General features: G+C 37.1%; 1 protein-coding gene across 2 annotated transcripts in view; it reads right to left on the minus strand.

Moving 5' to 3' along the window:
• Positions 1–14,033, minus strand: part of SCLT1 (sodium channel and clathrin linker 1) — a 247,181-nt gene that overhangs the window by 91,791 nt on the left and 141,357 nt on the right. For both annotated transcript variants that reach the window (XM_068542339.1, XM_068542338.1), the window contains exons 13-14: positions 12,182–12,280; positions 8,128–8,199 (exon numbers count right to left, since the gene is read on the minus strand). In XM_068542339.1, the coding sequence (XP_068398440.1) occupies positions 8,128–8,199; positions 12,182–12,280 (171 nt within the window). The remainder of the gene's footprint in view (positions 1–8,127; positions 8,200–12,181; positions 12,281–14,033) is intronic.

Below are 14,033 nucleotides of genomic sequence, written 5' to 3' on the forward strand. Positions count from 1 at the left end.
CCGTTCTTCTGCTTCAGTTCTTCTGCTATTGATTCCCTCTAGAGAATTTTCAATTTCATTTATTGTGTTGTTCATTATTGTTTATTTGCTCTTTAGTTCTTCTAGGTCCTTGTTAAATGTTTCTTGTATTTTCTCCATTCTATTTTGAAGATTTTGGATCATCTTTACCATTATTACTCTGAATTCTTTTTCAGGTAGACTGCCTATTTCCTCTTCAATTGTTTGCTGTGGTGGGTTTTTACGTTGCTCCTTCATCTGCTGTGAATTTCTCTGTCTTCTCATTTTGCTTAACTTACTACATTTGGGGTCTCCTTTTCACAGGCTGCAGGTTTGTAGTTCCCGTTGTTTTTGGTGTCTGCTCCCAGTGGGTAAGGTTGGTTCAGTGGCTCGTGTAGGCTTTCTGGTGGAGGGGACTGGTGCCTGTGTTCTGGTGGATGAGGCTGGATGTTGTCTTTCTGGTGGGCAGGGCCGTGTCTGTTGGTGTGTTTTGGGGTTTCTGTGAACTTATGATTTTAGGCAGCCTCCCTGCTAATGCGTGGGGTTGTGTTCCTCTCTTGCTAGTTTTTTGGCATATGGTGTCTAGCACTGTAGCTTGCTGGTCGTTGAGTAGAGCTGGGTCTTAGCATTGAGATGGAGATCTCTGGGAGAGCTTTCGCCATTTGATATTATGTGGGGCTGGGAGGTCTCTGGTGGCCAATGTCCTGAAGTCAGCTCTCCCACTTCAGAGGCTCAGGCCTGACACCCGGCCGGAGCACCAAGACCCTGTCAGCTACACGGCTCAGAAGAAAAGGGAGAAAAAAGAGAACGAAAGGCAGAAAAAAATAAGATAAAGTTATTAAAATAAAAAATAAGGAAAATATTTTTTAAAACCAAAAAATAAAAATGTAATAAAAGAAAAGAAAGAAGAGAGCAACCGATCCAAAAAACAAATCCACCAACGATAACAAGCGCTAAAAACTATACTAAAAAAAAAAAAAAACGGACAGACAGAACTCTAGGACAAATGGTAAAAGCAAGACTGTACAGAGAAAATCACCCAAAGAAGCATGCACCTACACATTCACAAAAAGAGAAAAAGGAAAATATACACACACACACACACACACACACATATATATAAAAAGGAAGAGAGCAACCAAGTCAATAAACAAATCTAGCAATGATAATGAGCTCTAAATGCTAAACTAAGATAAACATAAAACCAGAGACAAATTAGATGCAGAAAGCAAACCCCAAGTCTACAGTTGCTCCCAAAGTCCACCGCCTCAATTTTGGGATGATTCGTTGTCTATTCAGGTATTCCACAGATGCAGGTACATCAAGTTGATTATGGAGATTTAATCTGCTGCTCCTGAGGCTGCTGGGAGAAAGTTCCCTTTCTCTTCTTTGTCTGCACAGCTCCTGGGGTTCAGGTTTGGGTCTGGCCCCGCCTCTGCATGTAGGTCGCCCTCTGGCGTCTGTTTTTCGCCCAGACAGGATGGGGTTAAAGTAGCAGCTGATTAGGGGGCTCTGGCTCACTCACGCCAAGGGTAGGGAGGGATACGGAATGTGGGGTTAGCCTGTGGTGGTAGAGGCTGGTGTGACGTTGCAACAGCCTGAGGCGTGCCATTTGTTCTCCCAGGGAGGTTGCCCCTGGATCACGGGACCCTGGTGGTGGTGGGTTGCACAGGCTCCTGTGAGGGGAGGTGTGGATAGTGACCTGTGCTTGCACACAGGATTCTTGGTGGCTGCAGTAGCAGCCTTAGTGTCTCATGCCTGTCTCTGGTGTCTGCACTGATAGCCACGGCTCGCACCCATCTCTGGAGCTCGTTTAGGCGGTGCTCTGAAGCCCCTCTCCCCACGCACCTTGAAACAATGGTCTCTTGCCTCTTACGCAGGTCCAGACTTTTTCCCGGATTCCCTCCTGGCTAGCTGGACGCACCCTCCTAGACGCATTAGCCCCTTCAGGCTGTGTTCATGCAGCCAATCCCAGTCCTCTCCCTGGAATCCGACCTCCGAAGTCCGAGCCTCAGCTCTCAGCCTCCACCCGCCCTGGCAGGTGAGCAGACAATCCTGTCAGGCTGGTCAGTGCTGGCTGGCACCGATCCTCTGTGCAGGAATCTCTCCGCTTTGTCCTCTGCATCCCTGTTGCTGCGCTGTCCTCCATGGCTCCGAAGCTTCCCCCCTGCCTACTCTCCGTCTCCGCCACTGAGGGGGCTTCCTAGTGTGTGGAAACTTTTCCTCCTTCACAGCTCCCTCCCAGAGGTGCAGGTACCCTTCCTATTCTTTTGTCTCTGTTTTTTCTTCTTTTTTTGCCCTACCCAGGTACGTTGGGAGTTTCTTGCTTTTTGGGAAGTCTGAGGTCTTCTGCCAGGGTTCAGTAGGTGTTCTGTAGGAATTGCTCCACATGTAGATGTATTTCTGATGTATTTGTGGGGTGGAAGGTGATTTCCACGTCTTACTCCTCCACCATCTTGAAGGTCCCCCCAAGAAATTTAACTTTAATGTTCCATATATGTTCATACAATAAGTTGCTAATCTATGAAAAAGTAATTTTGTGGTGTGAAATTTGGGATTTCTCCTATGTTCATGACTCACCTCATGAAATTTTTTAATAGACTATTTTTTAAGAGCAGTTTAGGTTCACAGCAAAATTGAGGGGAAGTTACAGACTTCTCCTATACTTCCTGTCCCCATACACACATTGCCTTCCCTGTTATCAACATCCCACGATGGAGTGGTACATTTGTTAAAACTTATGTACCTACATCACACAATATTATCACCTAGAGGCGATAGTTTACATTAGAGTTCACTCTTGGTGGTGTACATTTTATGGGTTTGGACAAATTTATAATGACATATATCCACCATTATAGTATCATATAAAGTAGTTTCACTGTCCTAAAAATTTTCTATGCTTTGCCTATACTTATTCATCTCTCTCTCTCTCCTCCTTAAGCCCTTGTAACCATTGATCTTTTTTCTGTCTCCATAGTTTACCTTTTCCAGAATGTCACATAGCTGGAATCATATATTATGTAACCTTTTCAGACTGGCTTCTTTAATTTAGTGACATGCATTTAAGTTTCCTCCATGTCTTTTCATGGTGACGTAGCTCATTTCTTTTAAGTGCTGAATAATATTCTATTGTTTGGATGTACCAGTTTATTTACCCATCACCAACTGAAGGACATCTTGGTTGCTTCCAAGTTTTGGCAATTATGACAAAGGCTGCTCTAATATAAACATTCATGTGCAGGTTTTTTTGTGAACATAAGTTTTCAACTCCTTTGGCTAAATACAGAGGAATGCAACTGTTGGATCCTATAGTAAGAGTATATTTACTTTTGTAAGACAACAGCAAACTCCCTTCAAAAGTGGCTGTACCATTTTGCATTCCTACCAGCAATGAATGAGAGTTCCTCTTGCTCTTTGTCAGCATATGGTGGTGTCAGTGTTCTGGATTTTGGCCATTGTAATAGGTATATCTGGCACTTACTTGGTGTAACGAGTGGTATCTCATTGTTGTTTTAATTTGCATTTTTACATAGGATTTGGAGTATCTTTTCATTTACTTATTTGTCATCTGTAAATCTTCTTTGGTGAGGAGTCTGTTAAGGTCTTTGGCTCAATTTTTTACATCAAGTTGTTTGTTTTCTTACTGTTGAGATTTAAGGATTCTTTGTATATTTTGGGTAATAGTCCTTTATTAGATATGGGTTTTTTTGGTAAATATTTTCTCCCAATCTATGATTTCAATTTTCATTTTCTTGATAGTGTCTTTCACAGAGCAGAAGAATTTAATTTTAATGAAGTCCAACTTACCAGTTGTTTCTTTCATGGATCATACCTTTGGTGTTGTAACTAAAAGCTCATTGCCAAACCCAAGATTATCTAGATTTTTCTCCTATGTTATAGGAGAAACTCCTATATATAAAACTCCTATAGGAGTTTTATAGTTTTGCATTTTACATTTAGGTCTGTGACCCATTTTGAATTAATTTTTATGTAAGGTCTGTATCCAGATTCATTCATGTGAATGCCTAATTGTTCTAGCACCATTTGTTAAAAAAAGGCTATCTTTGCTCCATTGTATTACCTCTGCTCCTTTGTCAAAGATCAGCTAACTGTATTCATGTGGGTCTATTTCTGGGTTCTGGGTTCTGTTCCATTGATCTATTTGTCTGTTGTTTCACCGATATCACCCTGTCTTGGTTACTGTAGGTTTCAAGTAAGTCTTGAAGTGCGGTACAGTGTCAGTCCTCTGACTTTGTTCTTCTTCTTCAATGTTGTATTGACTATTCTAGGTCTTTTGCCTCTCCATTCAAACTTTAGAATCAGCTTGCCAATATCCACAAAATAACCTGGTGGGATTTCAATTGGAATTGCACTAAATCTATAGATCAAGTTGGGAAGAAATGACATCTTGACAATATTGAGTCTTTTTATCCATGAACATGGGCTAGCCTCATTTATTTAGTTCTTCTTTGCTGTCTTTCATCAGAGTTTTGTAGTTTTCCTCATATATATTTGGTTAGATTTACACCTAACTATCTAATTTTGGGGGTGCTAATGCAAATGACAATGTGTAAATGACACTGTGTTTTTAATTTCAAATTCCACTTGTTTATTGCTGGTATATAGGAAAGCAATTGACTTTTGCATATTAACCTTGTATCCTACAACCTTGTTATAATCACTTCTTTGTTCCAGGGTTTTTAATTTTTTATTCTTTTGGACTTTTTGCATAGACAATCATGCTATCTGAAAACAAATTCTTCTTTCCCAACCTGCATACCTTTTATTTCCTTTTTTGGGGGGGTCAAACTGCATTAGCTAGTACTTCCAGTATGATCTTGAAAAGCAGTGGTGAGAGGGGACACCCTTGCCTTCTTCCTGATCTTAGTGGGAAAGCTTTCAGTTTCACAGCTGTAGGTTTTTTACAGATATTCTTTACAAAACTGAGGAAGTTTCCCTTTGTTCCTAGTTTACTGAGAGATTTTTTTTTTTATCATGAAAGGGTGCTGGATTTTGTCAAATGCTTTTTCTGCATCTATGATATGATTCCCAAATGATTTTTAATGTAGATACTAATAATAAGGTTAGATCACACTTCTGGGTCTGGTGAGTAGCATATAAAGAAAGATATGTTATAAATGTGTTATGCATCTCTCTTTATCTAATCTACTATTTAACTGCCAAACGACAGTGGCTGAATATTTGCTTAACCTGAGATAACAAAGTTAAAATGAGACAGAAAAGTAGAAACCTTTACGGAGAAATATAAGAATTCCATCAGAAATGCACTAAATACTAAAGCAAACATTTAAAATTACTATTAAAAGCTTTTCAGATATTAATCACCACCAATATTCCTACCTTTTAGACAAGAAATGACCAAATGATACTAGAAATTTTTTCAAGAACTCATGGAGTGCTTCCAAAATCATACCCCCATAGTGTACCATAAAGAAAGTCTCAACAAATATTAAGAATCAATATCATATAAGACCATGATCTGTGGTCTCTATTTAACCAGATTAGAAATTAGTAATAAAAAGGAGTCTAAATACCCATGTATTTGGGAATTTGAAATTAGACTTCTAAAAAATTCATGGATCAAAAAAAAGATCATAATGAATGTTTCATTTTACATGTATAAATTTGGGCATTTATAATCAATCCTCTCCCTCATTTGCTATAGATTAGCAAAAAACCTCTGCTACTTGGCAGAAGTAAAACCTTGAGTATTTGAAGAGAAACATATGCTGCATATGTTGCTCTCCAAAGCGAAATATGTGGCTTGAGACAGACTCCCTCTGGCCTTTTCTTAAACCTATCCAAAAAATCTACACATTAACCTAAAATACAAGACTTTATCCTTCCTGCAAGCATAACTTAGCTTTGGGTTAGCTAAAGTATGCTTAACTTCCCTCCCTGACCTCATGTTTAGTGCACAGGTGGTAAAATTGGTAATGAAGAATACAAATCAATAGTCGACATTAGGTTATTATGCCTCAAACTGTAGTCTGAGTTTCCTGAGAAAATCTGCTTTTTGAAGTAGCTGAACATGGCTTTCTTCAAATATACCTCTAAATGCTTAATATTTCAAACACTTCAATTAGTACAGTTTTTTTCACCAAACCAACATGACATCAGATAATATTTAATATCTTCAGAAAAATCCACTTAGCTATGAGTTACAAATGTTTTACTATAAATCCTAAGAAGTACGTTCTGTAATAATCTGAAATTATGTCTTCTTTTTACTCTAAAGTGAGTTTACATAGCTCTGGTTGTTACACAGCTAAGTTATTTTTTAAATCCCTGCAGGTCTTACCTAGTACACATTCCTAAATAGAAAGAAATAATGTTCTTGTCCCTCCAGAGCTTATAATTTATTAAATAATCCTAGACTGGGGTAAAACCCCTCTTCTTCAAAGTTGTAAATCTTTTGATAGTTAAATCAGTCTATGTAAGAGAACAAGCAAAATAGCAAGGTGACAGAAGAGGAAGTAAAACTGAAAAACAACAAACAATTAGACATGACTAATGGGCCACACTGCATCCCATTAATTTTACTTAATGTTCCTATAGTGTTAGAACAAATGACATTAAACAACCAAAAAGTAACACTGTTTCTTGTTCTAAAACTCTCAGGACCCACATACAATAACTAAGGTCTCATCATGTACACTGGTTTGTAGAATGTGGAAAAGATGTGATCATTCTTTCAGAGGTGTTTAAATATCAATCAGTCAATAAGGATTTATTGAAAACATACTGTGCAAAATAGTGTATTAGGCAATGGGGAAAATAAAGGAAAGCATAAGACTCTTCTACCTTGAAGTGCTTACAATCTACTTGGAAAGATAAGATTTTCATGAAGAAAGACAGAGGGGGAGGGAGGGACTGAGAAGGAAGACGAGGAGACAGAGAAAGAGAGGCGTAATACAATGTATAATATTTATTACAAGACATAATTCATTGCTAAATTTTGTAAGAAAGATTAAAAGTGATATGGAGATTCAGGAAAGATGAGGGTTTGTAAAGTTGAAAATATCTTCCCAATCTCTGGAAATTCTTGTACTTTTATGCCCCTGTGAGCAAGGTTATTAAATTCCATTTCATCAGATCTTCAAGTTAAATTTATATATTTAATTCCACCTCTAGTCACACAAGCACTCTCTCCTCTCCCTTCTTTGCCTACTCATCCTTGAGTACTCATTTCTTTTGGAAAGACTGTCTTTCTTTTCCCACCATCATGCATACTTTTTCTTTCTTCCTGGTCTCTCAGATGAACTCAGCATATGGTTTCAGCTACAGATGGATGCTTCAACAGCACCCTGTACACTCTTTGCCCCAAAAAGATAATCATAGTAAAACGTGATAAATGCCATCCATCTTTCCTACTAGACCATAAGTTCCAAGACTGCAGATAACACGCTTATCTTTGATTTTTATTCTTTTCCTAGCATCTATTACAGTTCTTGGCTTAATAAGTATCTTCTGAATAAATGAATGCACAATAATATGTATCCTGTAAAGAAGATGTGGCACATATATACAATGGAATATTCCTCAGCCATAAAAAGGAACGAAATTGAGTTATTTGTAGTGAGGTGGATGGACCTAGAGACTGTCATACAGAGTGAAGTAAGTCAGAAAGAGAAAAACAAATACCATATGCTAACACATATATATGGAATCTAAAACAAAAAAATGGTTCTGAAGAACCTAGGGGCGGGACAGGAATAAAGAGGCAGACATAGAGAATGGACTTGAAGACATGGGGAGGGGAAAGGGTAAGCTGGGACGAAGTGAGAGAGTGGCATGGACTTATATATACTACCACATGTAAAATAGATAGCTAGTGGGAAGCAGCCGCATAGCACAGGGAGATCAGCTCGGTGCTTTGTTACCACCTAGAGGGGTGGGATAGGGAGGGTGGGAGGGAGATGCAAGAGGGAGGAGATATGGGGATGTATGTATACGTATAGCTAATTCACTTTGTTATACAGCAGAAACTAACACAACATTGTAAAGCAATTAAACTCTAATAAAGATGTTTAAAAAAAAAAGGTATCCTGGCCTTTAAAGTAAACAATATTCAGAAGAAAATAGCAGTATAGTCTTCTAACATACCATTTGAAGGGCTGAAAGTTCTTCTGTTAGTCGAGAAATCTGTACATTATATTGTTTTCTTGTGTTTGCAACCTGTAAATTAATATATCTATGAATTATTTAGGTCTACAGTAAAAATAATTAACATCCAATAAAAACATTTAGAATAATAATTTTGATAAAAAATAAAATTCTAACTTTTAGGGCATAAAGGATAAGCACACGATGTATTAAAGAGTCAAGAATTTATCATAACAGTGGAAGTAAGTGAACAGGATGATGTCTCCTAAAGTGTTTGTCAAATTTTTGGTCTTTATAATGGGTTCTCTTTCAATTAAAATGTACCATAATAGAAATGAAAACAGAAAATTTCAAAATATTTACTTATTAATCCCTTTATAAATAATAACTTAAAGTCATTACAGGTTAACATAAAAAATACACTTTTGTGAAAATATGTGTATTTCCCAAAAATTAAAAATTTTTTAGAAGAGTGGTATTAGTTTACATTTTTGCAAATTTCCTTAATGTCTATGGCTTAAAAGAAGATAGCTAGACTCTCAAATCTATTTCCACGTTCAAGCTGTTGTGTTGTTGCATACCATCAACTTCTGGAAGACAACCCTGCAGTCATGAGAGAATGACTGTGAAAAAAGCAAAGTGTTCTACTATAATTATGAAAGTAGGTATGATTTTGCAGACCACCTGAACAATACTTTGAGATCTGCTACCACAGAGCAAGTCAGGAGAAAAACTGAATTATACACTAAAAATGTAATTAATAACTTTTAAGGCACTTTTGTTTTATAAACAGAAGAATATTTTTACAGTACACATCATATTTCAGTGCCACGTTACTTTATAAGAAAAACCCTTATTTTAATTAGCAGTTAAATATCTTCAGAAATAGTAGAATTTATGTGTACAGAGTATTTTCAAGAATTAGTCACATCTCCTCAGGATGGCTCCTAAGACAATATTTTTTTCTAATATCTACTCATGTTTTTAATAAATTTATTTATTTATTTTTGGCTGCGTTGGGTCTTCGTTGCTCTGTGCCGGCTTTCTCTAGTTGTGGTGAGCGCGGGCTACTCTTCATTGCAGTGTGCGGGCTTCTCATTGAGGTGGCTTCTCTTGTTGCGGAGCACAGGCTCTAGGCGTGCGGGCTTCAGTAGTTGTGGCTCGCGGGCTCTAGAGCGCAGGCTCAGTAGTTGTGGCACATGGACTTAGTTGCTCCGTGGCATGTGGGATCTTCCCGGACCAGGGCTCGAACCCGTGTCCCCGGCATTGGCCGGCGGATTCTTAACCACTGCGCCACCAGGGAAGTCCCTACTCATGTTTTTAAAAAGACCGTGAAGAATATTGATCCTGATGATATATCATCAGTACACATTTATGACCCAAAGGTATTTGGAAATTTTCTAGCATCTTATAAAATGGATTATTTCTCAAACATGATGTAAACCTTCTTTAGAACATTTACAACACTGCTATATACTTTAGTTAATTAAACTAGAGTTATTTTTTGGAAGGCCTGCCGAGCATATTATATGTGGGTCCATTTCCGTTCCATTTTAGGTTATAATTTGATGTAGCTTTTCCTATGAAAAACTATATTAAAGATCAATCCACCCTATTTACAGGTCAGTGACAATCATAGTTAGCATTTATTGAGATTTAATGTGTTATGAACTGTTCAGAGTGCTTTACGTGTTATTATCTCATTAATTCTCACAACAACATGATGAAGTAGTTATTATCCCCATTATAGACAAGGAATATTCAGGCTGAAACTAAGTCATGAAGGTTCCTAGAATAAAATAATTTTGGTTCTTATAAGCCCAATCATGTCTGTCTGTCTCTCACATAGTTTTTTAAAAGTGTTCTTTTTAGTATCTAGAAATGATGCAGGTAACATGAGGGTTTATGACCATAACAGTATATATATTTTGAAACCACTTATGTTAATAATTTCATAGATAGTCTTTACGAATATGTAGGAAAGCATATTAATGTAAATATTACAGTAAAAATGAAAACAGGAATTTCTGCTTTTGCTAATTCATCTATCTGACAAAATATCAAATTAAAAATTACAACCAAGGCTTTTTGAAGAAGTGGCTGGCTGATTCTAGGTCTGAGGCAAGGAAAGTACAAGATGAGAAATATCATTTATCCAGGAAAACTAGAGAGACAAATTGAGAATAAAAGTGAAGACTGATGGCAATGAATCATGAAATAAAAAAATAAAAATGAATCCATCATAACAAACAAAGGGGGCAGGACTCTAGCCCTTACCAAAAAATAACAGCTAATAAATGTATAGAGAGATTGACAGAATTAGAATTTCTAATTACCCCATATATTTATTTATTTTAGACAAGGATTATCAATGGACGATAAAACCACTGGATGAAAGATTTTGGTGGAAAAGGATAGCTGCATGGTCTTCAAGTAACTTCCCCAATTATTTATAAAGTATACAATGGAAAGATCTGGTCTGAACACCTTAATCATGTGGTCAAGCTTAGAATCACCAATGTACAACTGACATTACAGCTTCCTGATGTGATGAAGTGGGATGTAGGTATACATATCACTCTGCCAGAAATGACCTGAATCTAATCAAAACGAAACAGTCACATGAGTCCAAATGTGGAATATTCTGAAGCATTCTACAAAGGATTCTTGTCATATACAAAGGAAGGCAGGGGACTGGGTTAAATTGACGGAGACTACAGAGACGTGGTAGTCAAATACAATGATGCATAAACATGGATTGGATCCTGAATTTTAAAGACCAAAGAGCTACAAACAATATTTTGGGAAATTCGAGTGTGGATTGAAGTAATGTTGATTTTTTTTAAGACATGGTAATTGTGGTGTGGTTGTGTAGCAAAATGTCCTTTTTCTGGGGAAACAGATGACAAGATGAAGTGTCATGAGGCCTGCAGCCTATGTCTGAATGTTTGGCAAAAGGGAAGAGTGTGTATGTAACGTAAAGAGAGATGGAATGGGTGTAGCAAGACACTAAGAGTTTTCTGGGTGAGAGGTAAATAAGTGTTCATTATACAGCTCTTTCCTTTTTATGGGTTTGAAAATTTCTAAAAATAAAAAAAAATACTAAATTCACGATAAACAATTTCTCATAGTGATTGAGAGTAGAGCTCATCGGCAACCCAGTTCTGCTACTTCCTAGAGGTGGAACCCTAAGCAAGTTAGTTAACTACTCTGCTTTCCAGTTTTTTCATCTTTAAAATGGGCTTTTGTGGTTTCTTCCTCCTAAACTCACTTTACACTTTTTAACTTTACCACACCACTTATGAATTAATTCATATCCACACCAGAGGAAAAGGCAAATAAATGTATGTCTTCCCTCTCTCTTTATATGAAAGCAAACTTATATTTCCAAGACAGTTTTAACTTTCATAAGGCTTGCAATTCAAACTAAGAAACAACTCATTGCTTTAACACAAAAAAATAAGATTTAGTCTTGATAGTGGAATTGCAAACAACACAATTCACAAATCATATAGGTATCTGCATGATGCGATTGAAACAACGCTGGGCTCAGTATAGCAAGGAGAAGTTGTGAGTCTAAGCTCTGGCTTTAATTAGTGTACAATTTTGAGTGAGCCAATAATCTCTCATGGGTTTCAGCTTCATTACAAATAAAATAAGAGGTTAAAGCAGATTTCTCTGGTACTCCAGTCCGAAGATACTCTAAGATACTGCAAGTAACAGTAGGTTTTCTTCTCTTGCTTCTTATATGTTCTAAGTTTCTTTTTGACCCTTCTTCTTTACATCATACTTCAGGTGTGTTAATCTTCACTATATTCCTAGCCTAAATCTCTCTCCTTCCCACTTGCCCTATCCCCTACCTCTACCTCACCCTGGCACTAATGTTAGGGGCTACTATCATGAGATGATTTTTACTTGAAATTTAGCACATTTGATACAATCAGCTGACAATTAATTAGCTAGGTCCACAAGGCAAAAACTCAGGTAGTATCTACTCTTAAGCTGTGAAATTCTGTAAAATTTTGAATTTTAAATATAATTAAAACCCCCTTACTTCCTTCCTGGTTCTTATGGCAGCATCTTGCACAAGCCGAGAAACTGTTTCTTTCATTTTCTCTATATCTTCTTCTTTTTGCTTCTCCTCAAGCAGAGCCTTCAGAAAATAATAATTTGATGTTATCATAGGTCACATCGCTATTAATAGAGATTATATAATAAATGGGTAAAAACCTATCCACTAATCACTTTCTTGAAAGCATACCTCTTATGTGAAACTTCTGAGACATCTCCACTTTGAGATCTTGCCTAAGTTATGAATGATATTTATTTTCCTTAACGTCCTCACCTGACCCTGTCCTAACTAAAAATTTATTCTTTTCCTTTGATATTTGTTTCAGCCAGTACCATCACTCTTCTAATCTCTATGGCTTGGAATTTAGGATTATTTTTTAATTTTCTTTCTCCTTTATTCCCTATGTAAAATAAATAATCAAATCTAAATATTATATTCTTGGAAAAATCTCTTAGATTTCCCTTACTTTCCATTATTTGGTTTTATTCAAATTATGTCCCTTGTCACCTCATGCCTCCATCACTGTAGACACCACCTACTTCCTCTCCATGAAATTTCTAACCAACCAATCATTCTCATCTCACCTAAAAAATACTCTTATAAAGCCTAGTTCTGTTGTCAGTCACATCCCATTTCTTTGCTTCCCTGTGGAGCAGAACTCCTCTAAAGTCTGCACTTGCTCATTTCCAAAACTTTCTGTTGTGTTCACTCTAATCAGGCTTTCACTGTCCATGATCTCTATACTGCTGACCCATGAGAGTCAATTTTGCGTAATTATTTTATTGATCTGTCAAGCAGCACTTGAGATAATGGATTACTTTCTTTTCCTTGTTTTACCTTCTTTACTTGGCTTTTAGCACACCCTAGTATTGGTTTTCCTCTTAACTCACTGATTATTCCTTTTGAGTCTGCAATGCCATTTCTTCCTCTTCTCCTGAACCTCTTTATTACTGAACTACCCAAGTCTTAGTCCTTGGTCCTTTTCTCTATCCACATCCACCCCTTGGTGGTCTAATCCAATCTCACAGTTTTAAATACCATTTGTATGCTGACAAGTCCCAAGTTTACATCTCTAGTTCAAATATCTTCCTGAGCCTGGAACTCCTCCAATTTTAGGCTTGAATGAATCTTTTTTCTTTTTTTTTATAAATATCATTACAGAGTAAGTGGCTCTGTGTTCTGATCCCACTATCTTGCAAAGATACCATACACATTCCTATCTCTGTTTTTGTTGTTTAATAAATTTCCTCCTACTTAAATAGGTAAGCTAGGGAGAAGTAATAGCTGTTTTGATATAACAATCTTGTCATGGAGAATGGGACAATGGGGAAAAGGGAAGTTTCATAAGAAACTATGGTAAGGTTGTGCTTCATACCTGTTTGCATGATTGGTTAAGAGAACTTCTTGACTTCTTGGAACAAGCAACTGAAGGTGGGAATCCTCTGGCAATTAAGCAATAAGTCAAGAGGGAACTTAATACTGTAGCCATAAACAGGCAATTTACGATTCAAGTCCAATTTGTGGACTTGAGACTTGGATGAGATTTAAGGGACAGGAATGAGTATTATTACTATAACTACCTTCTCTGTCCACTGTGCTCCACACAAAATATTCATCTTTACGACCTGATGTTAAGAACGCTCATAGGCTTCGGAGGAGAGAGAGAAACAATTCTGCCCTGCTCTTAATTTTTCTAGTTAACTTAGGCGTTTAGAGGAATTCCCAAGCATATTATGTATTTTGTGCCTTTCATCCATTCTAAAAGATCACAGAAGGGAATAGTATCTGAAAGGTATAAAAAGCACCTTAGCATTCTCACAGCTTAGATTTGGAT

Source organism: Eschrichtius robustus, chromosome 4 (genome assembly GCF_028021215.1).
Source record: "Eschrichtius robustus isolate mEscRob2 chromosome 4, mEscRob2.pri, whole genome shotgun sequence".
Lineage (NCBI taxonomy): Eukaryota > Metazoa > Chordata > Mammalia > Artiodactyla > Eschrichtiidae > Eschrichtius > Eschrichtius robustus.